The 27054-nt window shown below is 41.8% G+C and overlaps 2 protein-coding genes across 5 annotated transcripts in view; one reads left to right on the top strand and one right to left on the bottom strand.

The window, feature by feature from the left end:
• The window catches only part of LOC109517622 (dynein heavy chain 11, axonemal), a 39803-nt gene extending 32856 nt beyond the window's left edge, over nt 1–6947 (top strand). For 2 of the 3 annotated variants that reach the window (XM_019872893.1, XM_019872892.1), the window contains 16 exons: nt 76–240; nt 436–576; nt 815–985; nt 1366–1488; nt 1605–1798; nt 1872–2020; nt 2098–2225; nt 2540–2767; nt 2870–3061; nt 3826–3945; nt 4290–4532; nt 4620–4802; nt 4883–4998; nt 5873–5985; nt 6076–6216; nt 6312–6947. In XM_019872893.1, the coding sequence (XP_019728452.1) occupies nt 76–240; nt 436–576; nt 815–985; nt 1366–1488; nt 1605–1798; nt 1872–2020; nt 2098–2225; nt 2540–2767; nt 2870–3061; nt 3826–3945; nt 4290–4532; nt 4620–4802; nt 4883–4998; nt 5873–5985; nt 6076–6216; nt 6312–6559 (2655 nt within the window). In that variant the 3' untranslated portion in view covers nt 6560–6947. Of the gene's footprint in view, nt 1–75; nt 241–435; nt 577–814; nt 986–1365; nt 1489–1604; nt 1799–1871; nt 2021–2097; nt 2226–2539; nt 2768–2869; nt 3062–3825; nt 3946–4289; nt 4533–4619; nt 4803–4882; nt 4999–5872; nt 5986–6075; nt 6217–6311 lie in introns of those variants that run through there. The other variant, XM_019872891.1, reaches the window with a different exon arrangement.
• Nucleotides 6948–9602: 2655 nt separating this feature from the next.
• LOC109517623 (rap guanine nucleotide exchange factor 5-like) lies at nt 9603–26995 on the bottom strand. 2 transcript variants are annotated; one of them, XM_019872894.1, is made up of 18 exons: nt 26630–26995; nt 22113–22255; nt 21440–21540; nt 18766–18844; nt 18514–18658; nt 18324–18421; nt 16375–16405; nt 16157–16235; nt 14460–14627; nt 13569–13666; nt 12560–12682; nt 12279–12457; nt 11545–11635; nt 11389–11439; nt 10771–10858; nt 10615–10679; nt 10483–10537; nt 9603–10402 (listed from the first exon to the last, which is right to left on the bottom strand). In XM_019872894.1, the coding sequence occupies exons 1-18, from the start codon at nt 26807–26809 to the stop codon at nt 10284–10286; spliced, it is 1893 nt and encodes a 630-aa protein (XP_019728453.1). In that variant the 5' UTR covers nt 26810–26995; the 3' UTR covers nt 9603–10283. The 2 variants fall into 2 exon arrangements, with proteins under 2 accessions (XP_019728453.1, XP_019728454.1); XM_019872895.1 differs by having other exon boundaries at nt 14460–14609.
• Nucleotides 26996–27054: the final 59 nt, after the last annotated feature.

Genomic DNA, 27054 nt, shown 5'->3' with positions numbered 1-27054 from the left:
CATATTCAATTTATGTATGAGGCTTCAGTCCAGGATATCAGAAATGAATAACCGGTTTGGTGCTCTCTGTCAAAGATGGAGTTGAACAGGCAGCAGAACCATTTTAAGATTGAGCTTCAAAGGTTGGAAGATGACCTGCTGAGTCGTCTCTCTACTGCCTGTGGTAATTTCCTGGGTGATATTTCTCTGGTGGAGCAACTTGAAATCACCAAGACCACAGCTGCCCACATTCAAGACAAAGTATGACCCTTATGAGATTTCAGTCTTGCACGTCTTTTATCAGTCAACTTTTTTTTGAATGTCTTTACGCAACCTGTGACTCATCTGTTATTGAACCTGCAGTCAACGGTGTGTAGTTTGGAAAATGTGTAATGAACAGCTTTTGGAGCATGACTGAGAGCCTCATAGCTCATTCTGTGCGTTTGGAACACACAGGTGGTGGAGGCCCAAGAGAATGAGACAAAGATCAACGAGGCTCGGGAAATATACCGCCCTGCTGCTGAGAGAGCATCACTCCTCTTCTTCATCATCAATGACCTCAACAAGATTAACCCAATGTATCAGTTTTCCCTCAAGGTATTCTAGCCTTTTGCCCCTGAAATCCTCTTGGTGCATGCTCGCTTATGTCAAACTAATTTTTTTAATCAGGAGTCAGATTTTTAATTCCCACTTTTAGGGTATTTTTGACTTTTACATATTACCCCAGCTCTGAAGTTCAGTTTAAATGCATGTGCACACATTTTTTTGTCCATCCACTGCTTAACCTTCCATTAAAGGTCATTTTACATATGATGTCCTTTTCGCTGTCTTGCAGAGCTTTATTTCAGTATTTAGCAAAGCAATGGAGCGTGTGGAATGTGGGGAGGATGTGAGCAGCAGAGTGGCTGCCCTGACAGAGGCCATCACCTATTCTGTATTCCTGTACACCAGCCAGGGCCTGTTTGAGACAGACAAGTTAACCTTCTTGTCACACGCCGCCTTCCAGGTGAGGGACTTTGGGCTGCCTTGGAGGTGGAGCGTCTTGTCACCCTGATCAATCAAAATATATTTCTGCCCCCACATTAACTTCAATTAAAAGCAGTCAGCAGGACTATACGCTACTATTGATTACATCTCAACCCTGGCTCACCAGGTGCTGTTCAGACAGTTGGTTCTGACAAGGGGGTTGGTTCTGGTGACATAATGGAATTATCTGTCATTGTGGCTCCATTTTTTTCCCCATCAAAGACATTGCGTAGTTGACTCTAAAGTACTCAACCGGATTTAGCAGTGGTGTCCTTTTGCCAAGGAGTTCTTTTGAAACTTTGAGTTGCTCTGAAATTGACGAGACAGAAATACATCATTACAAAATACTCTTTCTTCCAGATTCAGCTCAAGCAGAACCTGATTGATGCACAGGAGTTTGATTTTCTTTTGCGTTTCCCGGTGGAAGCTAGCAAAGTTAGCCCTGTGTCCTTCCTGTCACCACATGCCTGGGGAGCCATTAAGGTACCTTAGAATTGAGGATGTAATCCTACATGAAGTCTATGACATGTCAGTTATCAGTTTTTAAGATGTATCCAATTTTTTGTGTCGAGAGTTGATGATGCATTATGTGACGATAGAGCATTTCTTCAATGCAAGAGTTTCATGGACTGGACCGAGACATCGAAAGTTCACACAAGCGCTGGAGGAAGATTGTTGAATCCAGCTGTCCTGAAAAGGAAAGACTTCCACAGGACTGGAAAAATAAGAGTTGCATTCAGAAGCTTATCATCTTGAGAGCTCTGCGCCCTGATAGGGTGATGTACACGCTCAGGTACATACAAGACCATGTCTATTCATGCATGCAATAAGTGTACAGTATGACAAGAACTTTGGTTTCTTGGCAGGGATTTTGTGGGGGATTGCATGGGAGCAAAATATGTTGAGACTGCAAGACTGGAATTTGACAAGTTGTATGAAAGTAGCAGCCCCTCAACGCCTGTGTTTTTCATCCTCTCACCTGGTGTCAATCCACTCAAAGAAGTCGAAAAACTGGGTACAACACTTACACCAGGTTCAATATCTGCAATTGCTTGCTCTGGACAAATCATATGAATCATTTTATGTGTACAGGATTAATGCTGGGATTGTCAATCGAATTGGGCAATTTGCACAATGTTTCACTGGGACAGGGACAGGAAGATGTAGCTGAAAGGGCGCTCAGGAATTCTTCGAAACTTGGACATTGGGTCATCCTGCAGGTAAAATTTCCTGTTCACTTAGTAGCTCTTGTAGTTTCACTAAGCTGTTCTTTCAGCTCACATAACTAATGATATTATCTCCCCCCGAGTGGGAAATAGACTCAATTTGGTTCAATAAAAACCATAATTGGCTAGATGAGCCCTGTAAATTCCTCCTTTGATAGTAGGACCTGGCAGACAAGTCAGTCTCTGAGGGTTGTCTTGGTAATTACCAACAAACAAAGATATTTTTCGAATGAGTTTCTCACAAATTGAAGACTAGACCTAAAAATAAAATAGTTCTTTATCATTTAATATAAAATTTGGCTCCTTAGAATGTTCACCTGGTAGCAAGCTGGTTACCTCATCTTGAAGCTCTATTGGAGAGAGAGGCTGCAGACAGTCACCCCAGCTACAGAGTGTTCATCACTGGGGAACCAGCACCCAGCCCCGAGCAGCACGTAATCCCCAGAGGCATTCTCGAGAATGCAATCAAAATCACCAACGAGCCGCCAACTGGTATGAATCCCAGTCTACATGCAGCTATCAACAACTTCAGTCAAGTACGTATGTATATATTGAAGAAATGCATGACATTTTGTATTGAAAATCAGTTTGGGTGCAACAGTGCAAGCATTTCATATATTTTTTTCTTTGTTTTTTAGGACACTCTGGAGATGTGCTCCCGAGAACAGGAATTCAACTCCATGTTTTTCTCCCTCTGCTTCTTTCATGCTTGTGTCACGGAGCGCCGGAGGTTTGGCCCTCAGGGGTGGAACCATAAGTATCCCTTTAGCAGCGGAGATCTCACCATCTCAACTAATGTTCTGTTCAACTACTTAGAGTCCAACAACAAGGTCATTAATCTTTCACCGTTGTTTTAATATTTTTCACAATTGCTTGTATATTTATATTTTTTAATAATTATCCAATCCACTGCCATTCATACTCAAAAATTCTGATTAGTTAGTGAAATATTTTCACTCTTATGATGGATACTTTGCTTCCCATTAGTTCACATTTATGCTTGCTATAAACATGCAACCTATAATTTAGCTTTCTTTCAAGACAACAAAAAAAATCCATTCTCTTCGCTACTCGCAGCTGCTAATGTGTTTCTCTTAGAGCTTCCATTACCCCGGTCAGAACCAATCACGTCTTCAAGGTGTTCTGCCCTCCAAAAAAACGAATGTCCTTCATTATGTTAACCAAACAGTAACCTGTATGTGCGTATACAGAGAATTCATTAGGAGAGCAATGAAGCGTCGTTCTAAATGTAATTACATGCAGCCAATGTGACAGTTCACAACGCTACATAAGTGATCACTGCAATTAGAGCTGACGATGGAAGCAATTTGCAAAACAATACAGGTACAAATGATTGTGAACCTCCAGCTTTTGTAATTTGTTATGAATCGCAGGTTATCTTTTCCCTCTTTAACCTCTCGCAGGTTCTCATCATTGCCTGCTGAGGGGAAAACTTGTCACACATCAGATCTGTGTGTTTCATCAAGCTTGAGCAGTTATTACAGACAGATCATATTGTTCTTGCTTGAAAATTGAAAGAAGTCAAAAGTATCAGGGTGTTGTTTTCTGAACTGTGTGGTTTACATATATGCAGGTGCCGTGGGAGGATCTGTGCTATCTCTTTGGGGAGATCATGTATGGTGGGCACATTACTAATATTTGGGACAGAAGGCTATGTAAGGCCTATCTGCAAGAGTTTATGCATCCCAAAATGGTGAGTCCATTTGCATCCATATTATGTACTTTTAACATTTGTGTGACAAGTTGCTTTTTGGGCATTTATGTGTTACAGTATGTGATAGTGAGAATGTTTTTTCCTTTTGGTTTTTTATTTATTTATTTTTTTACATTTTTGGTCAAGATAAAAGGGTGCCCTCTTGTCATGCTAAGCTTAAATGCAATGTCTTAGCTCACGCAGTTGTCAGTGCTGTGTCACATCGCACTGAAGAAATATTTGACCAATATTGTGTTTACTCATAATCTTCCCCAAATGAGTTTGTTTTGCAGACTTCAGTGAACATGTGATAGGATTTATTTAATCTTGTTTTCATTTGCCAGTTTGACGGGGAGTTCTATCTGTGTCCTGGGTTCATGGCCCCTCCTTTCATGGACCACAGCGGGTACCACACTTATATTGATGAGCATCTTCCACCTGAGAGCCCCACTTTGTATGGCCTGCATCCAAATGCAGAGCTCGAGTGCCTCACTCTCACCTCGGACAACCTCTTCAAGACTCTGCTTGAACTGCAGCCACAGGACTCCTCCAGAGGGGATGGGGCGGTATTGAGTACGGAGGAGAAGGTGTGGCCACCTCAACTCACTTTTTAACAACTACTACCCTTGCATTAATCACACAAAATTCTCACCATAGGCCCATGTTTTTGTCAGGTTAAATCCATCATTGAAGACCTTCTCGACAAGCTTCCTGAGCAGTATAACATGGCAGAGATGTTGGTGAAGGCAACAGAGCGAAGCCCTTATGTTTCAGTCTGTTTGCAGGAATGTGAACGCATGAATCTCCTACTTGGGGAAATAATGGCATCCCTCAATGAACTAGATCTTGGCCTGAAGGTTAGTGTGTTGAAGGCTCCTCTTTGCTCATCCGTATTGCTGTATGTGCTGCATCATTCATTTGAATCATGCGCTTACAGGGAGAGCTCACCATTTCTTCCACTATGGAGACTCTGGAGTCGGCATTGTTCAATGATGCTGTGCCAGATTCCTGGGCCAGATTGTCTTACCCCTCCAGCAAAACGCTTACACGATGGTATACAAAGCAACTTGCTCTTTCCTTTGATGCATATTTTGTCATGCGTATTACTCTCTGCTGGCTTCTAAAGAATGCACACTTTGCACTTCTGGTTAAACAATCAAAAGAAAAATGTGACAGATACCAAAAGACACTTACTTGACCCTTTGATGCCAAATTTCTTAACGACAGTGCTGTTTTGAAAATGCACTGAAAAGATAAAGACCATGTTTCATACACAATCGAGTTTTTCAGCAACATGTTGCAGCACCTGTGTGAGCACCTACCCATCCATGTATTTTCGATGTCGCTAAGCCCGAGGTGAGCTGGAGCCCATCCCTGCTGACTTTGGCTCAGCTGCCGGTAATAGCAGGACACAAATAGACAAACAAACATTCACAACTTGTGACAATTTGCGTTGCGTTTTTTATAAATCTAACGTACATTTTTGGCGGGGGGGGGAATGTGTGCGTAAGTCTAAATACCTGGACTTAATCTACGCAAGCATTGGGAGCACATGCAAACTCCATACAGGTAGGCCAGAGTCTCGACTTGAATCCCGAAACCTCCGAACCTCGGTAACCAGTCGTCTGCTTGTGTGCAAAAGCCGCAAATCTTTAATACCAAAATAATGGTGAGGCTGGGAAAATAAATTCCATCAAAAGTACAACAGGGACATGCTGTGCAGGTAATGCTATATTTTGATCATTTTGAAGACTCGAGGTGCAGTAAGTACAGTTAGCATTTTGAGGTGACCACAAACATTTATAATAATGCACTAATTGCTGTCAATTACAGTTTCACTTGATGTTTAATGGTACCGAGTAGTAATAGAGTGCAATATCAGACCATTGACAAATGAAGTCACATTGCGACTTCATTTGTGTTTTAGGTTCAGTGATCTCAACTGTAGTTGTCGTGACCTGGACAGCTGGACACAAGACTTAGTTCAACCTGCTGTTGTTTGGCTCTCGGGCCTCTTCAACCCGCAGTCTTTCCTCACTGGTGAGCTCTCAAAAAACAGTGAGACACACGATGAGAAGATAGAGTGTACTTCAGAGAATTAATTCATTTAAATCTTCTGATTTTGGGAAGCTATTCTCCAGACCATTGCTCGTAAGAATCAGTGGCCCCTGGATAAGATGACGTTGACTGCTGATGTGACAAAGAAGACAAAAGATGATTTTGGGCATCCACCACGGGAGGGGGCCTACATTCATGGCCTCTTCATAGAAGGTAAAATCAATATTATCCTTACTGAATTACAACATTCAAAACTGTTAGAATTAGCACTGAGACTCAATACATAACACCCCTTATGTTCGCTTCAGGAGCACGTTGGGACACTCAGTCGGGAGTCATCGCAGAGGCAGTTTTGAGAGATCTCACTCCTCCCATGCCGGTACTGTATGTACGAGCCGTACCGGCGGAAGAGCAGGAGCTCAAAAACACTTATGAGTGTCCTGTATACCGCACAAAACATCGAGGATCCACATATGTTTGGACATTTTACCTCCGCAACCGACAGCCTCCTGCTAAGTGGATTTTAGCTGGTGTGGCCCTGCTGCTTTCAGTGTGACATCTAATAGAATGCAAATGCCGGTCGTATTATTCTGAAAAGTTTTGCATAACATGTTTTTGATGTATTGATTTATTTTTTTTTAATCCATTTGAATTAGAGTCAAGCTTCTAGTACATATTTCTATTTTTATTTTAGCTTGATATTTGTTGTGTGTCAGCACTTCAGCATGTTTTTTTTCCCCAGAGTTTAAAAAAATAAGAACAAAGATCACAACCTACATGTTTAAAGCGGTACATGTCATCTCTAGACGCTGTTGAACATCTTGCCTGAGATGGGTCAATCCATTCGTGATGTGCTGAGAGCTTGTGTCTCCATTTTAGACCATGTAATTTTGGATAGGCAGCATATTTTATTGGAAGGTCAAGATTAAAAAAAGCTCGCTGGTTGCCCTCTACTAACTGAATGATACACAACGCCGTCTGGAGAGTTCCCGGCCTGAATTCCCAGGAGATGATGTGCACGGTTGCTATTGACTTTTAAATGAGGTGCATTTGACATTGACCTTTTGTACGGCTTCGGCAGAATACTAACAGACTAGTGTAATTCATTCAGCCGGGCCCGCAGAAGAAACCTATTCAAAGGCATTGATAGCTTTCAATGAGACAGCAACGCATCAGATGACACATCTTTTATCTGTTCTCTGTCCAGATGAACCAAAATAACCCAAAGATCTAGCCAGACTCCTTTTAAGCTAATCGAAACACACATATGTGCAAAATAAAGGGTGTGATTGTGAACGTATCTTAGAATATCTGGTAAATAATAAATAAATGTGTTATATGTGCTCTTCAACAATGAGTTTTCGGTTTGAATTATTGCAACCGTGTTACATACAAGTAACAGCACATCTGATGTGAAAATTATTGCTCATGCTTTTTAAGCACTAATGGCTATGCCTTTGCTAATTCTGCCCAGCATCCCTTATATCAGCAGAGAGAATTGTGGAGGGTGAAAGATTGACTCTGTGGTTTGTATAACACACAGGAAATGAAGAACTCGTCTTCCCAGTAGTGTCTCTTCATTTTCCCTCTCTTCCTCTCATTAGCTGCGAGCCAGTCATTTGATGACAGGGAAATGATAACGTGCCCAATGTATTTGGGCAGAAATGGCAGGCTACGCCGGGCCAGACGCAGCAGGGGTCTTGCCACTGTTAGTCATGTTAAAAGGCCAACAAGGACACCTGGTTAATGTCAGATAGATTGTGCGCTGACGGAAAGATGTAACTATGGAAATACACACTTCACTTCGTCCTACTCTGTTTGGACCAGCAGTACATGTTGTTTTGGTGTGTGATGCAATTTCTATTCTATTCTAATAACTAAGAAAAAATATCACACATACTCACTAAAAGCCTTAGTTGTTTATCGGACATTTCTACGCCACTGCAAACTCCACTCCCCTCCAAAATTAGAGCATCATTACATTTTCAAAGGTAGATGTTGGTTACAGCTTCCGTATTGGATCGTATTATATCGTGTACTAATGGATTGTATCATGTATCCATTCTTTCAAATACTGATCATACCGGGTGAGGTGTGGTTTTGTAATTTTTTTTCTTCATTGTTTTTTTAACAACTGTGTGGTTCAGTACTGTTTTACAGCCAGAGATGATGAAGTGGCATCAACGGTTTCACAACAGCAGGTGAGTTTTGTCTTTCTTTTTCTTGTTTTCTTTCTTTCTTTCTTACTTTTGTTCTTTATTTCGTTTTAATTGTTGTAATAGATACCCTTCATGTGGTTTATTTCTTATTAATTATAGTACCAGCATGTATGCATGACTTCTCACAAAGGTCGTAGACAATGAGCTCACCCAAGTAATGCTTTATAAGTGACAACATGTACTATAACGCAATGTAAAAGTCACATTTTATATTCATCAGGTTGATTTTATGAAAAATATTTTATTAGGTGCACACTGGGTCGATCTATGGTTTGCCATGTCACACAGACCAGTCAAAACTGCACAAGAGAATTTTACAGAGTAATTTCAAAGAAGAAAAATAACTTATTCTGAAACAAATAAATACAATATGCACAAACATTTTATGACTACAGTATAAATACAAAACAATATGCCTTGTTTAACAGTCATGACTTAAAATATACCCCCATATATATATAATGTACATTCTACTGAGTCTGAACTCAAGATAGATAGATCAAGCAGCAGCAACGAGTTGTTTTAAGTTACGATATGTAGATTTTTCTTTAATGACTTCTCACTAAATATACGCAGAACCTCCTGAAAGTGCTGCAATATTTTTACCTCACATTTTCCTTTGTATGTGGCTTAAGGGCCAGTTCACATCTTCCTCCAAGAACTCCTCCCTACAACACTACACCATCTATGTCAACGAAATTAGATCCTTGAAATTCGCTGGGCTTTGTGGCACTCTAAGGGCAATTATAACAGTGCATTTAGTATTCCCTTCTGAAGGAAAGAATTCTGAATACAATATAGATTGATGTGAATGAGTGTGTTTGCTGCTTAATTATACTGATTGTCCAACAGCATATTTTTGAATGGGAATTTTTAAAAATGGTACAATGTACTTGCCTTTGCACCCACATGTTTTCACATAATGTTCTCCACTAATAATGTAAATTCATAATCCTGACCTAATCACACATTGCACAATGCCTTTGCACCCACATGTTTTCACATAATGTTCTCCTCTAATAATGTAAATTCAATTCAATCACACATTGCACAAGAAAAACACAACTAACTTTCAGAACGATTTGTAAATGTCCAGCAAGACTTGGATGCTACTCATTTAGTTATGACTCCCTCCACCATCAAAAACAACAGTAGGAATTGTGTTTACTAACAACAGAACAAAATGCATCTTTACCAAAATACTCTTTGCTTGAATTTGGCTTGAATTTAATCAGTATTTGTCAATAGTCATTCTGTCATCTTAATAATTATTAGTAGCTGGTAGTCTGCGAGATAAATACTTTTAGGGAGACAATTAAAAGTGTTGCATTTCTACCTGTCTGGATTTTGTCGGCTAAACCAATTATCCAATTTTATTTCATTGGTTCCTTTTTTTTTTTTTTTTTTTTTTAAGTCAAATAATCCTGCATCATTGTTCATCTGTGTCAGTAACATATAGTGCCAGGCAGGGCAGTTAAATGCTTTTCCAATAGATGGAAAAAGTTGCAATTACCCTGTGTATCTATTTTTTCCAGGTCCGTAACAGGATGTTAATAACTTTCTATTAAGATTTTACAATGAGTAAATAATTGTGGTTAGAATTGAGACATCATTACTTCAGTATGTATGATATTTGTGACATTTTTTTGTTTTGTGCCGTGACAGCTATGATGTTAAATGTGTCTTGACTCAGTAAAAATTGCTGAACAGTTTGCGAAACATAAACTATCAGCTCCATTTTCCAAATGCTGCCACCTGATGGACATATTAGTAATAGCAACAGTTTAGACTGGCCCTCTATGTACCACTACGGCAGCAATTTGGATGTAATGCTGATAAAAAAAATGCTATATGTTATGTCTGTATGGATGGGACTGTGATGAACCTTTACAAAAAGACGCGGTAACAAAAACAATGCTTCCATTTGTCTTTTTTCCTGTGTCAGATTACAATTTCCTGATTGACTAGCTCCCTCTGGTGGCCGTTGAGTTGCATGCCCTCGGATTGCTGACATGGTCCTGAGTTGATTAGAAGGCTACAGTAACTAACATGTCTTCCCTTTCAAGTCCGAGGCTCCAGCCTGTGTGACAGTTCAAAGAGGGTCTGCTGATTGTCGATGATATGAAGGTTGTCCATGTAAGCGCGCACGTCTGCACTGGTCTTTGGGCTCATATCATTTGCTGTAAAGGTTAAAGAGAGAGCATTTGTCTTCATCATCAGATCTCTTTTCCGCTAGTTAGCACAAAATCGGAGCACTGACCCAAATGATCCTTCTGACATTGTCTGATGAGGCGGACCGTGTCTGCTATCATGTGCTGGTGAAGAGGGGTGACAAGCGCGTGATTAATCAATGTGATTTGAAAACCAGCGTCTTGTCTCTTTGATGACTTACCAGCTTTTCAAAGTTCACGAGATTATCATGAAATGTCCTGTTGCCCTCGTGGATGAATGTGATATCTAAAAGAAAGAGAGCTACATGTTTAGTTTTGAGATATTCGAGGTGGTGTGTCTACATCCTGATCCTCTTCCATGGTGATGATGATGCTACCTTTAAGGAGCAGAGGAAGAAAGGGGATCTTTGGCGCCTTCATCTTCTTGAAGGTGTCCCTGTAGGCTTTGTGGTTCAGCGAGGGATCCTGCAAAGACATTTTCAAAACAAATGTGTGGGATGCTCAGCGTGTACAATGTGCATGCACATTATACAATGCCCCTTTTTTTCCTTTTGTCAGTGAAGCACTAAAGGAATTTTCTGTACTGTATGGTATATCCCAGTAAACTAGAATATGTGGATGGCGTGGGGGTGTAGACACGAAAAAGTAAAATGTAGACACAGTACTGTATACCATATACTGTATTCACTACACAGAGGGAAATATGAATACAATTATTATTTCAAAAATTATGGCTTAGAGCTGCTCAAGAAATTTGATTATTGCATGTTTTGTTTCTTTAAATCGAGGAAAGGGATTGGCCATCTCCAAAGTGATTTCTTTTGGTCTCAATTAATCTATGTAATATATAATAGTACTGTATCACTTTTGAAATTTGCTCCAATATAAGTACTGAAATTAACTTCGCTGCAATATTTTATTGTGGTGAGTTACACTTGTATGCCTTCTTTTCAAGGTCTGCATTGTTTTGCATGAGCACCTTCAAATGCACTTACTGTGATACTCTCCAGCTCAGAAAACAACCTTTTGAATTTCCCAGGAATTTTCTGCAGAAATAAAAATGACATATTTCATGTACTGCGTTGTAGAATTGTCAGGAAGAGAGAGAAATAGTAAAAATAATATTAATTAAATTAGTTTGTGTTTGCTACCTCCCACGTCTGACTGAGACGGCTGACAGCAGCAGTATTCAGGCCCATTACAATGGCAAAGAAACAGTGGAGGTTCCTCTGTGCTTTGCAGCTGCCAAATGACATGCAGTCAAATTAAATTACCGGGTCACAGCAGGCAACGTCATGCAGTTCATTATTCTACCACTAGAGAGCAGCATTCCCACAAATACGAAATACCAGTTATATTACAATATGTATATTTCCTTAAATTTGGCCTACATTAGTCAACTGCTGGGAGATCAGCTGGGGCAGTATGGACTTTACATGTGTACATGAATAACTAAACATATTAAATAAAATATATATCTCAATAATATTACGTACATAAACGAATACTTAATTAAAATAACGATGTTTTGCTTGCCATTCCAAGCGAGACATGCTCTCTTCTTATTTTTATATGTCAGATCTATTCTTTATAGAATAGTTCATCATACTATATGCCTGAATGCACTGTGCTTTCTTGTTAAACTAGATGCCAGGTATGCAGGCGACATGTTGAGGTCAACATGTCACACCGCAATACATGGTAGGATCAGTAAAGAGTAATTAAAGCCAAGTAGGGGCATTTTTTCCCTGAGGGAAAGGAGGTGTCTATCTGAGGAAGAGTGCTCATTTAAGTGGATCACGCCTGCCACTTAGTGATTAATTGGGGCATTTATTAGCGTGGAGGCCGTTATTTGAGGAAATACAATGATTAGATGGATGCTTACTGGGCAGCTATCTTGATGAACTTCTTGATAAGCTGGACTCTTTGGCAGAGCGCCGTGCACACTAACACTTCAGTCATCACCCACAATTGGATCTCATTGAAGCGCTGAAGTAGCAACTCCAATGCCGCTGTGTGGTTTCCATTAGAATGACGCCTGAAGGTGAAGTAGATCAGCTCTTGCTGCAAATACAGTAACACGGCTCACGAATGAGGCAGAATGAGCATCATCAGGTCGCTAAGTAATTCAACCATGGAAAATTAAAGTCATGTTATGGTACAAACCTCGTGAATGGAATCAAAGATGCTCCAGTCAAGGTTGCTGAAAGCTACAGCAACATTCCATGTGTTTAAGCTAAGCATGTGGGCGGTCCTCTGTTGCAGTTTTGAGTTTTCTGTAAACGGGTTCTGAGGAGAGATGCAAAAAAAAAAAAAGCACGTCGTTAGATATACTGTACTGTACTTGGGACCCCCTAATCAATTGTTCACACCTTAGTTCACCTCTTACTCATTTACCTTGCTGAACATTTTGGATAATTCTATACTTCCAACATCAATGTCCTTGGATTTATCATATGTTCCAATAGCCAATCAACATAACCTTGTTGTCTTCTGAGAAGAGTGTATTAGACAGAGGTGAGCATTCTGTCAGGAATGGCAGAAGGTCCATCAGTCTGTCGCCACCGGATACTCGTTTTGTTGATGAATGACGACCAACTTAAAACCATTGATGGACTAAGAACTGCCGGAAGTGGGTTTTCGACCGTCAGTATAATCGTCACAAACCGGGTAAGGTACCGACACACCATGTTTTTTCCAGAGAAGTTCTTATTAGTTGAGTTTTAAATGTCTCTTTTTATATGAGGAAAGAGTAGGATTGAATAGGAGGTTGTGAAATAGACCCAGTCAGACCCACACTTCATTTCAGAGGATAGTATTTAGTGAAGTTGTCATGTGAACAGTTAAACGATTATAAGTCAAAGTGCTCAATAAAGTTAACTCTAATTGAAGAAAATTTAAAAAAAAAAACTGTCTTTGATATTAATTCCTGTTTCATTTGCCTTGAGCATTAACCTAACCTGTAAAAATACAGATTAATCTATTGCTTGGAATTGTTAAAAATACATGGGAAGAGGACCTTGAAAACATAATCACATTTAAAATGTTAGAATCGCAATATTTAGGGAAAATAACTACAATTCAGTTATACTGTATTTCAAAATCATTCAGCCCTATTTGTGACCATACTATGTATTGTAAAGTGACTGATGTGACAGTGTTCTTTCTCCCTTACCAGAACTTCACCCAGGTCCTTTCGGCAAACATGCAGTCTTCCCACCGGCTGCAGGGAGGGGGAGAAAAGTGTGTCGTGAGGCTGCAGTAGGAGTCTGCCTACGGGAGAGGAAATGCATCACGTATCACAAGTGGCAGACATCAGGCAAGATCTGTCAAGCAGAGTACAAGAGATAGGACCCCCCACCCCCTGGAGTAAAACAGACACTGACTTAACTGTTTATTGATCGACTATAAAACGCTTCTCACTTTTTCAATGCGGCACCTCATGCTTAGCCCCAATATACATCAGTTTAGAAAAACTTGAAAGGTTGAGCATGTATGGAATCAGCAGCAGCTTGGTCGGAGAAAACTGTGTTATCTTTTTAATTGGCTACTGGGCAATTAATTGTGTATATTTTTTGATAGTCAAGTGTGTATAGTCTGCTGTGTTAGGATCAGTAACCAGTCTTTTATCATTTAAATTTGAAATCCTGAACACTCATTGATGGACACTTACTTATGCATATACTGTACACACATTACTGAGATCAAATACTGTACAAGAATTGAATGAAAATCCAGCTTTGAAAAAAAAGATCAGAATGATGCAGGCGGTGGAGATCCTCATCCCCATCCACCCTCCCGCTGTCCAGGTAGTGTTTTTTTTTTTTGTTTTGTTTTGTTTTTTGCAGAACTGCATTGCATGATAGTAAGAGCTGACTGAATACTACAAATGCTTTACAGTATGACTACATTCTGTACCCCAAAATCTACAACCTCAAAATCGACATGTTTTGATCAAAATGACAGTCAAGATTGTTGATACTGGTACTGGACTGGAACGCATTAAGCATACTGTACTTTTTGTTGATCACCTTGTAAACGTGACCTCGTATAGTGTCGTGTTTACCTCCAGGATAAGTGACGGCCACCAGCACCAGTTCACCCTGGGAGACACCCATCCTCTCAGCCACGGCTTGTAGCAAATCCTGTGCCACAGCTCCAGGATGGGCCCTCATGCTCAGGTAGGAATCCATCGTGATGTACACGTGGCATGGTACTGCAAACATGGAGTATTCTATGTGAGGCAAAAAAACCTAAGTGTTATCATGGAAAACATTTTGAACTATCTGAGCAAGCGTTTGTCTCAATGTGTAGTGCACTAGTGGTGCGCAAAAAAAAAAGAAAAAAAGACCTGAATTAAATATTCAAAACTATATGTAATATGACAGAGTCTTAGACTTTTGTTTTAAAATCAATACACTACATTTGTTAAGTGCAGGTCACTTGTATTTAACTTATACAATATAGTGAAATTAAATTTCTTAGTAGTGTTTTTTAAAAACATTTATACAGGTAAAATGTTTATTTAAATTATGTGCGATATGATTTAATTGAATTAGTGCTCAAGGGTGGAATTTGCCCCCCCTTAAGAAACCCTTAAGAAACCACTGCACCTGTGGAAGATCATCCTATCAGAGACAGAAGACATGGCCAAGGTGGCAGTAATTTGTTGTGCACACTCAGCCACACTTCAGTCATGAGCACAGTTCTGAAACTTCTTACTTTGGGCATCAAGAGATTTGCTAACTATTTAGTGAAATCCATATTTGGAAATTAAAAAAAAAAAAAAAAATCACCCCCCCGCCCCCAAACCTCACCATCCCCAATGCTCCCCCACTCCTCATTTGAGCTGGGCAAGACTTGCAAACATAAGAAGAGGGAATAGATTTCAGGCACCTGTGAGGATTCAGATTTCTGCTCAACAGGTATTCTGACGATGTCTTTTAGACTTCGAATTGATCATATATTTCAAATAATAACACATAAAACTGTTGAATTTAGTGTTTTAAGTTTTATTCATGGGGGCACGGTGTTCGAGTGGTTAGCACGTTGGCCTCTCAGTGCAGAGGTCCAGGTTTGGATTCCGAACTCCTGACTTCCTGTGTGGACTTTGCATGTTCTCCCCGGGCCTGCCTGGGTTTTCTCCGGGTACTCCGCTTTCTTCCCACATTCCAAAAACATGCATGGGAGGTAAATTGAACACTAAATTGTCCCTAGGTGTAAGTATGAGCGTGAATGGTTGTTTGTCTATGTGTGCCCTGCGATTGGTTGGCAATCGGTTCAGGGTGTACCCCGCCTAATGCCCCAAGACAGCTGGGATAGACTCCAGCACACTTGCGACCCTTGTGAGGATAAACGGATTAGAAAATGGATGGATGGATGAACTGTTCTGGTTGACATGTCATATTTATGCTGTATACTGCCTTTTTTTTTGTCAGTGCTCAACCAGTTGCGATCCTTCTCACTCACTTCCCGGGGGCTGCGCCCTGTTTTGTGTTTCCTAGTTTTCAAACAGAGCAGTTGTCAGGATGACTAAATTAGCACTTCCCTTGACAGTCTTTCCGACAGCACAACATGCTGTTGCGACCTGTGTTTGCATTGTTTTTCACAGCCGGATAAGAACTCAGGAATGTGCATGCCAAACTGTCATATTCAGACCTTGGCAGAATTCCCATTGTGCTGCTGCTGCTGCTGCGTATAATGCCCCATCAGAACTGCTTTAAGAGACAACCTATGATTTGAGAAATGCATGTGTCTTGTTACCTTCCTTGGTCTGTCTGTGCGTGGCCCTGGACAGGACCCCGTTCTCTTTCAGGCTTAATTGGTGGAAAAGTGCTTTGCTCTGGAAGAAGGAAAGTGAACACTGAGAACCAGGTGACAAAGTCCAACGTGGCAGGAGGTGTGAGGATACATGAATCAGAAAGGACAGCACATTAGACACAAAATAGCCCGCATTGTAACATTATAGCCTCTTTGCTCACCTTTCTTTGAGGGGAATATTCCTCCACCGTGCTGAAAAAGAATAAATTAAACAATAAAGCACCAACCAACACAGACCCAAACATGTTTCATTATTTATCCCTCTGAAGTGGATTGTGTGTTCTTTTTTTCCTTGTTGATTTGCATAAATACATCTCCCTCACTGTCGAATCAAAGCGTTTTTTATGAGGTCACTTCATTATTTGAAGTCAATGTCAAGAAGGTGCGCGCAGTTTGCTCGGTGCATTTTTTTTTTCCAGACCTTTTTATTTATTCACCCTCTCTCCACATTTAAGTCTGATGGGGGTCTATGATGGCTGGGCCTGTGTATTATTAGGGTCCTTTGCATCACAATAGACATGTTGGCACAAAGTCTACCCTGGGGGCCCTTCTGGCCAGGCAGCAGCCATCCTAGCCTCACGAAAATATATTTCGGCGTGCAGTACTGTGAATTATAAAAGGCTTTGAGAGAAGTAATTGAATTAAGTTACTTAGCTCCTCAGAGCACACGACAGGCTTTCTTTTGCAGAAAAACTACCTTGGCTCAGTCTGCATTCTATAGCCCAAGGCAGCCAGTCTTATTCTCCCAATGGGCTTCATTGTATAACGCCCATAAATAGTAGAGGACGTCACTTAGTAGCACCCACGCAAAGTGTACTGGTTTTGGTGGGTCTCCGTCACTAGATGTGAGCAGGAATGAGGCAGTGCCAGAAAATAACAGCAGCAGCATCAGGCGGGATCATTTGCACTCGATCCTAATGGGCAGCAGGACAGACTCCCCAGGCAGACTCTGATTGGAGGCTGCGGTCCAGGGAAGAGAGTAGGAGGGGCAGTCACACTTGGCAAAGTGTTTCTCAGCTGGGGGATTGTTACCTTCCACAAGGAGGTCATTTTTTATTTGGTAGTGAGAAGAATTCTGCAACTACTAAACTGATTTCCACAAAATCATGTGGAGGGTGATGCAAGAACCCATTGACTTCCTCACCCACCAATTTCTTTCTATCCATCAAGATGTATAGATATGTATAGAGTGAGCGCTAACGAAAAAAAAAGTGTGTGTGCTTCTATCCATCTATCTCTTTATATATATATATATTATATATATATATATATATACACACACACACACAGTAAACACTTGTGTTTGATGGCGTCTCAAATTAAGTATGCATTGGCTCAGTATAGATTGGGAATGTATAACACACACATTTTAGTCATTAGTGTGTGTATGTGTGTGTGCAGCATGCATGTAAATCTGTTTTTTTCTTTGAACAGCCTTGAATAATATGATGAATGAGAAGCTTGTTCCTCGCACATTTTCATGCAGAGAAATGAGCTGTTGCAATCAGCCATTGCTTCCATTGAAGATGAGGTTGCCCGCTATCATGCAAGGACAGAAAGTGTGCCAAACTGTGGCTATTAAAATTGCGGTCCCGCTTCGGTGACTTCCTGTGTTGCACTCCCTGGGGCGTCCCTCGCCTAATGTTGTAACATCACAAAGCTTCATCAACACCAAATATCAACTAAGATGAACAAAATGTCTCCAAATATTATGTTTGCAGATTGCTGTATTATCAAAGAATTGATTAACTATGTATAGGAATGTTTGGTAATGAGATTAGGGTTCACTGTGGGCAGGTTCTTCCCTCTTGTCAAGGTACATAAACCTGTCATTTAACCGAGAGCTCATCTTTCTTCTATTCCCTCGATTTATGGAGGTTCAGCATAAAGGGCTCCCTGACTTTCATATTGGCATGCACAAAAGCCCAGAACACTGCCTTTCCTCCTCAGCCTCTGAAAGAATGCATTGATGAGAGAAGAAGAAGCGTTCCCTTTGTGCGGTGTACTCTCGCCTCTCAGTGCTGCAACAGTTCTGCAGACGTTCCGTAATAATGTTGTATATAAATCATTAAGTAAGTTGTCATTGATGACCTCTGATCATGTTACTCACTGCCTCCGATGCAGCTGGTAGAGCTTCTGCAGCTCCTTCAAATCCCTCTGCAAGGCGGGGTGCTCGTAAAGGTCGTCCAGCATATAGTGGTACAAAGTCTGCACGGAAAAGTCAATTTTCATTTCTTCCTGTTGCACCTAAAGGTGCTGCTTCCCCCCCCCCCTTTTTTTGTCACCCATTCGTCCTCTACCTTCATGAACACTTTGACATGCTCGTCCTCTCTCAGAAAGTCCTTGCAGAGAAGCATCCACTGTGACACCAGGTATGCCACTTTCTGTTTCCTCTCCAGAGCCTCCTTTGCGTCCTCTTTCACTCGGCAGCGCTTGCAGCAGTAAGTAAGGATTGGTTCAGGTTTCAAGTGTAAGCCGTGTGAATCTGACTTTGGGCTTATTAGCTAGAGAGCCTGTTAACATTATTTTGATGTTATAATGTAGAAGGATATTGTCCCAGAAGAGCTTGGCATAAATCGCTAGTTGACATGAACACTGGGTAGGTCAACAGAAAGTCATCCAAAAGTGTGTCTGTAAAGAGAAACAGACACATCATTAAAATGCAATCGGACCATTTCAAATGCTTTACGTCCGCCATTTCTAAAACGGAGTCATTTCAAAGGAGAGCAACATGAGAGAGATTTCAGTGAGGATAAAGTCCTGCGAGCTTCCAATGATGACTTCCACCAGCCCGGTGAGGATTCTCTACTTCTGCTGTATTTAGCTGAGCAAGTTTAAACAAGCCCCGCGCATTGCTTTATCTTCAATGAAACACGCAATAACCATATCGGCCTCTAAATGTGCTGATGAGCCGATCACGTTAATGTGTGGGTTGATTTACTGCAAACTTTGATGGAGTCTGACTGATCGTGCTCGGACATGTTGTTTGTCCTCCTCAAGGCTGTACATGCTTACATGTTGACTCCGGGCTGTAGACGGCGTACACCCTGAACTGGTTACCGGCCAATCGCAGGACACACATCGACCAACAACCACACACGCTCACATTATCCTCACAACAATCTTTTCCAAAGCCAAACCTTGACAAATGTCCTTTCAGAGAAAAATCATCCCAGATTGATTCCCTGATTTGCTGTTTCAATCATCCATGGGATCAATCAGACTGACAATCCTTTTTCAAATTCAAGTACGCATAAAATTGATTATCACAGCCTTGGAATTCAGCATGTTATCATGGAACCATTCCCCATGTAGCTTCTTTGTAGCTGCTCTTGTGTTTATGAACACAAAATATTCTTCTGCATGAGTTTTAAAACTTACAGCACATATATAAAGTACAATAAAAAAAATATGCCGTGGTGGTATATTGGTAGTATTTATTCAACTAGCGGACTTTTGTGCCACTGGCAGGTAATCAGTGTGTGTCTCTGTGATTAGCCTCACATAGAGATAAAGCAAAAAGTGTCTTTGTCTTTTATATAGAATTCAAAGGAGGCCAAATATTGCTGTGTGTTTTGACATCTCGCAATCGGATAATTAGTCGTGGGAGAACTTGATGGGCAGTGAAAGTTCACCTCCAACACTACAGTGCTCAGGAAGTTAGTGATAGTGACAAATGTCAAACTTTGCACCATGCCCACATTGTGGTATTTCCTTACACACAGTCAGCCCTGTCTCTGTTACAATCTCATGACTTCAACAGGCTGTGGAAAAAGGGGCAAGAGGCTGCCTGGTGACCAGTGCAGACGTCACCCACCTTTATCCCCATGTCTGTGATAGGCCCCAGCCTCCCTGCAAAATGTTTCCTCAGACAGCCATCTTTGAGAGAAACAATAAACAGCATGCAGGATGCAAATGAGCCTATCGAATAAGTCAGACCTTTAGTTATCAGTGGGTGGAAATCAACTGCTGACTCATTGTTTCTTCTCTTTTTAGGTGTGTGGCTCTTTGACCTTGGGACATAACCCCCCCATGCTCCCTGCAGTGAGCTTCAACACTGTCATATCATGAATGTAAACTGAATGATTACTCAACAAGACCGCTGAACTTAAAGGTAAGTGTCTTTATTGTGAATTAGTGTGCATATTTTTAACACGCGGTGGTGACTATCACACAACAAATCCCATGTGACAACATTGAGATCAATTTCATTGACTTCCTCATCAGAATGAGTAATTGCCGTTGAGGTGCTCCGTCTGCTTCTGTCCAAGTGACAGGTCAAACGTGACCATTTGCATTTACCAGGAATCAAATTGGTAAATCTTGCTCTCCCTCTCTCCATCTTTCTCCCCCTTGCTCGTCTCTGCCGGCTGCATTCACAATTTCTCTTCCAAGCTTCAGCAGCAGAGACTTTCCTCTGCCTTGGCAACAGTGTCACCTTATTATGAGAGTACTCGCTTCCATGGAGCGAAGTGCATTTGTTGTCAGAGTATGTTTATATTTGAATGCTATGCCTGCCTGCTGCCCTCAATAACAAGAGCCGAACTACACATTTGGGGAATGATTGTCTGCAATTAGAGAAAATGAAAAGAAAAACAGTTTGGTGACATTTCCAAAGGAGCAGGAACGTATCCCAGCTGACTTCAGTTGAGCAGGGGTGCATCCTAGACTTGTAACCAGTTAAGCTCGGCGCAAATATAGACCATACCAACCATCCAAAATCACAATCACACCCAAGACTATTTTAAAGTCTTTGCTACAAACTCACCTATTTGCTGTTTTTGTGCTCAGACCAAAAGCCTGTCTCAAATCAAAATATTGTTTTGGTGCCATCTTGTGGCATCTTGTTGCCAAGGAACTATTTTGAAGTGAATTGCGGAGCTTCATGTAGATCTTTGCCATCTTGTGGCATCCAAAAGCAATTTCAGGATCCATGTTTTAGGGCAACATCAATGACTCACTGATTTCTGCTTTTTGTGGCAGAAAGACTACTCCACATCCTAAAACGCATGTTTTTCGGATGTGGACAAGAAACCCCCAAAAAGTTAGAGCCGAGATTCAAACCCAGAACCTTTGACTGTGAGGCAGTCTCGCAGACTTCTGCTCACAATGATGACATCACAGAACCATGTTTATAATAAAGCATTCATATGGAAAAAATCAGATGTTTTCCTGAAAGAAGAACCCAAACAGTAACAGAGGGGCTATGGGGGGTTTGGCACTGACCTGTGTCTTTGCCCTCTGTGGCCACCTGGTCCTCCTCCAGCTTCAGGTCATTCAGCAGGTGATCCAGGATTTTCTCTGGGGTCCCTGACACCACCGTGTACCTGTCAGACACCACAGAGTCAGTGGACGAGTCCTCGTCCATGGAGGACAGCGAGCGGCCGCTGCTCCACTCCTCCTCGCCCTCCGTGCCCTCGTCGTCGATGTAGCGGAAGTAGGGCACGTCAAATGTGGGCAGAGTGGACGGATCTACCCGGTCGGCACCGTCACTGCTGCCGCCGGTCCCCTCCTCGGACCCTTCCTCGTCTTCGTCTTCATCCTCCTCCTGCTCCACTAAGGCGACGTGCAGCAGCAGCATCTCATCCCGCACCAGGCTCATCCTTGCCCTCACGCCGGCAATGTTACCGTGGTTACTGTTGCATGCCCCTTTTACCCTGCCATCCAGAGTCCTGTAACCCCCCCACACCCTCTGTAATCCAAACAAGCCCCAGCCCCCAAATGACTTGATCTCAAAGGCTAGAGCTCACAGTTCCATGCTGGTGAGGTCCATCTAACACAGTCCTAGTTCAGCAGTAGTTGTGATGGACGCATGTGTGAGAGTAACACAGAGAGAATGATGAGAGGTGGAGAAAGCGTTAGTGAGAGAGGCAGGCAGAGATTTGTGGAGTGGCTTTACCTCCTGTTCCTCGCCGCCTCCTCCTCCTCCTCTTCTTCCTCCCGCTTCCCTCCTCCCCTTGCTGGCTGTGACGCCATCCTCCGGAGGACCAGAACGCAGCGGCCCTGCTCCTGCACGCGCACTGCTTCGTCACTCTGTACAGGCTGGACACGAGGGATGGAGAGAAGGGAAGGGTTTTATTATCACCAAGGAGATACCCTCCACTCCCACTCCCACTCCCCCACTCCTGCCCTGCTTGTTCTCCAACTAACACAAATCACCACTGATTTCCATCACAATGCTGTGTCAAAGCCTGCGCTGTAAATGAAGCCCAATTTCCACTGATCATTATTCAAGCTATATCAGTAGGAGCCCCTTCAGGGATTAACAGAAGTGGCTCATACATATTTTAATTACTGATTCCTGATGTCAGCTCTATTAAATTATGACTGGTGCCTTTGGGGTCTCGGTGGTGTGGAGTTAACAATGTTTGCTGTCTCCCACCTGTCTTGATGATTTCATATCCAGATTTGTCATGCCAAGTCACCCAATCTGATATAAATCTGAACCAGGAAAGGTCACCCCTGTTCCATCTTTAAAACTTATTCAGGGAGACAGGCAGGCAGGTCCTTGGTTTTTTGTTTTTGCATTTTTTGCAAGCTAACTAGACCATGTGGGTGGCAAACTACTCTAACTCCTAATAACATTCCAATTATTTGCACATACATAATATGCACAGCAATTACCAGTGTTTTCTTGCCAGGAAATGTATCTTTGTTATTTTCTAAATTACATAAATTAAATAGAAACAAATGCAGTACATCAAAGGTGTCAAACTCCGGTTCCTGAGGGCCCCGATCCTGCATGTTTTAGATATTTCCATCCTTCAACACACCTGATTGAAAGGATCAGGTCATCAGGACGCTCCGCAGGAGCCTGGTAATGGTCCTGTTAATTTAATCAGGTGTGTTGGAGGAAATTCGGTGGAGTCGTTAACAACTCTGGTGTCGTGTGTCAAATTTACAAGACATATTTCTTTTCACCCTGAATTCCATGAATATACCACCTATCTTCAAAGCATTACTTTTGAGCAAAATCCTACGACATTGTCATGGTAACGAACTCCATGCACCGTAAATGTACACAGTCGACTGATGTACTGCATACAAACTCCAAAGAGCATTTGTTGTTCCAGCTTGCAAGAAGGGAAAGGATTATAAACCACTTGACAATGGCGGGTTTGGAAGGATCACAGATATTGACCATAATGAGCACCTCACTGTATGGTGCACGCACATGCATCCTGCACCAGTTCACCCTTTCAAATGCCTCTCCCCTCACCTGTCAGTCAGTGCAGCACTCATCTCTGTGTATGCAATTAGCTGTGCAGACACCCTGGAAGTGTTGTTTTTTTTTTTGTTTTTGTTTTTTTTTGGAGGGTGGGGGCGGGGGTGCTCCTTTAATTGCCTTTTGAGCAGAAGCATTCAAGCGTTTTTTCTAGGGACATTATCATTGTTACGATATGGTGGACATGCAATAATAACGTGCAAGTCTTGTGCTACAAGTACACAAAACATTCGCATTGCACGCATTTAAACATCATGACGCACACATGTATCGATTTTCTATAGCGCTTGCCTTCATTCCGGTTACCGGTGAACTGGAGTGGATCCTCGTTGGTTTTATGCGAGTGGTCAAAATGCACCTGGGACGGGTCACCGGCCCATCACAAAGAACATAGAGAAGAACAAGCATTCACGCTCACAATTACGTCTTTGGACAAGGTAGAGTTTTCACTTTAACCCGAACATGCAGGCCGTAGCCGAGTTTTTAAACCATACACCTCTGATCAGCGAGGCAGAGCACAGATAGGAAGTGACAAGTCATGACAAGTACACACCTGCAGCAATGATCAAAAGGTTGCTTATTTGCGCCTGGGCAAAAAGGTGGACCATGTGGCAAATGGCAAAGCAAGTATATCACTATTATGTCAGTTTGTCAGCCTTGCACTGGTCAATGTGCAAACAAACCTTTCCTCATGATGAATTATTGATCCGACGCTAATGCTGTAGCCACTACTAGTACACTCTGACTGAGCAATGCTGTTGTCTCAGTAAAATAATCAGCTCTCTGGTGTCCAATGCTTGTAACAGGACAGAAATCCCGGGCACTGATATGACCCCAATCCCTATTCAGCTTTGAAGTTTTCCCAAAATGGACTCTGTCTGTCTTTTTTATTTTTTGTCTCTCTTTGGGTTCCAGATGCATTCCGCTGGTTGGAGAAATCCTCTCTGCTATGTGATGTTGGCAAACATGGTATGGAACACTCAAAGCGACCTGGAAGATGTCAGCCTTGACACGGCTCACATTTGGCCTTAATTATGCTCAGCGTTGTTCAAACACTCGCTGGGTTTTCAAAGAAGCAATTGATGTTGACTTGGTTATCCCCAAAAGTTCCTTGCAAGAAGTCTCTGTTCTCAGGCTTTAAGCTCTGATGACATCACCAGTGTGCACGGGATGCAAGATAAATGTTAAATATGAATTCTCTGAAGGATTGAATTCATTGGGAAATCAAACCAAACAAGACTGAAAGTGAGTGCATAACGGTCAGAGTGCACTGGACTGAAATAGTCATTCACCATCTGGGAACTCTAAGCTCTTTGATACCCATGTTTGGTTATGTATTTGAGTCACATGGCCGGTATGCGCGTCGCATCATTGGATTACTGCAAACTATGACATTATCTGGAAACAAAACTAGATAAGCTCTATATTTTCCCATGTCAGGTATTAACTAAGATTTGCTCGGATAACACGTGATGGACATGTACATATAGGTACAGTACATTGGTCACGTGATTTCTACTATTGACAGTATCTAGCAGCCGTATTACGATATCTTTTTTTATGCCATGTTATCAGGCGCAGATTAGCAAAGACATTGTGCAGGCAAAACGTCCTTCTGTTGAAAAACAAGAGCGATAAAGAGAAAAGGTCGAGGACTTGACGCACTCGACTCCACCCTGAAGCCACATAATTTCCCCCCGCATGGTGGTCTGGCCCGCTTGCGTCACTCCATCCTGCCATTGTGGTGCAGTCTCGCTTGCGCAAGCACCCAGTCAGCAGGAAGCTGAGCCCGCCATGATCTCGACCAATAAGAGGCCATCATTTTAAAAGTTCGGTGGACTGGTTTGACATGACGCCATTCTCCCCGCTGTGCTTTATTCCTCCAATTTAACAATTGTTGATTCACTCTGGTGTTTCCTCACATTTATTTCAAACTCATTTAACTGACTTCCCGACAGAATTGAAGCCAATACAAGCATCGTGGAATGTTAGAGCAGACAGTTGGCTCCAAAAATATTTAACCAGGATTTTTTTTTTTTTAATGATTTTCATGTTTATAAACTACCAGAATGGATTTGAAATCAAACAGCATGCATGGCTGCTAATGGAACATGTCCACTGGTGTTTATTTGTGATGCGACTAACTGAGCGAAATAACAAGAATTGACTTGGAAGATGCGTCGAACAGCAGCAAGCTGTTGCTTGGCCAATTTGTAGCTTTGTGTTGTGAGCCAAAATTTGAGTATGAGCAAGCTTCAGATACGCCACTGCTTGAGGAAAATGAGAGTAAATGGAGCGATTAAGGTATTGCAATTAGGGCCCGACCGATATGGTTTTCTGAGGCAGATACTCACTCACTCGGCCACACCCACTGAAGGCTACAAATGAATACTGCGGTATGTACAGTAATTCCACTTTATAAAATACGTTTATTTCTTGTCATTCTCATTTATTATGATTTCTTTTTTTTTTTTTTAATTTATTTTTGTTTTTTTTACATATTACACTAAAATGTTTTCTTTTTCTAAACCGCGGTGGTATTTTGGTGGCTTGATAGATTAATGGCATTTTAATACATTTCAATGAGGAAAATTGATTGGATAAACTGTACTAAAAATCTGATAAGACAGCCATTCACAGCATGGATAATGACCCTGAACATACTGATTGAAGGCAAAGAAATCATAAAGTAAATATTATTTGTCAGTGACTGGATCATGACCCAATAGAAGATGCTTTTTACTAAAAGACAAACATGGAATCAGCTGGAAGGTCGACTCAGTGAAGACTTGGTCAAGTGAAAAAAAAAACATTCTCCCCTTAGTGTTCCCAACTTGTTTGATTCCTAATCGATTGTGCTGATATTTATTATAAAAACTGTCACAGTCTAAATATTTCTGGACCTAACCGTAGTGTGTGTTCTGTTTCCTCGGTGGCTTGCCTTGCAAATGAATTGTTTTGAGGGAATGTATTGTGTTGGCATACTGCAATATTATTATACAGTATCATCTTAGTCTTTTTGTATCCTTTTCAGTTGTACTCAAGCGCCAATTTAGTAAAAACGTAATAAAAAATGTTATTGTTGACATCACTCAAAAGATGGAGCACAGCCTTTCGGCAACATTGAACTTCTACATCACCTCATTTGCATAATCGAGTTGCCAAAGTTTTTACCGTTCCGTGTGCCTCACCTCATTTGTCCTTTGCAGGCCCTTGCTGTGATTCTGCAGGAAGCGGCAACCATCCTTGGCCAGTCTCTGGACCATCTCTAATCTGGACACTTCCTCCTTATCATGCACGATGCACATGCTGCCCGGCTGCAGAGAAGGGGGCGCGGAGAACATGTACCTCAGACCGCAGTCCCACGACATCACTGCCTCACCGACCGGGATAACGACAACAACCGGCGTCTGGGAGCTGACTTGTAAAGAGGCGTGCGGGGGTAAAATCACTCAGACGTCAACTCGATTGTCACCGAAGACAAAATCCCTGGGAGTACAGGTGCGTGCGCACAAAGTGAATGGCACACTCCCTTCTCGTCCTTCCTTTGCCTTTCACTACAGGGGCGGGGAGGGAGATGGGAACAGGGCAGGTTCAGGAAACATCTGGCCAGCCA

The sequence above is a fragment of the Hippocampus comes genome, unplaced genomic scaffold (genome assembly GCF_001891065.2).
Source record: "Hippocampus comes isolate QL1 unplaced genomic scaffold, H_comes_QL1_v1.1 scaffold242, whole genome shotgun sequence".
Taxonomy (NCBI): domain Eukaryota; kingdom Metazoa; phylum Chordata; class Actinopteri; order Syngnathiformes; family Syngnathidae; genus Hippocampus; species Hippocampus comes.
Note: the sequence above shows the minus strand (reverse complement) of the source record. Positions and strands in the feature narration are given on the sequence as shown.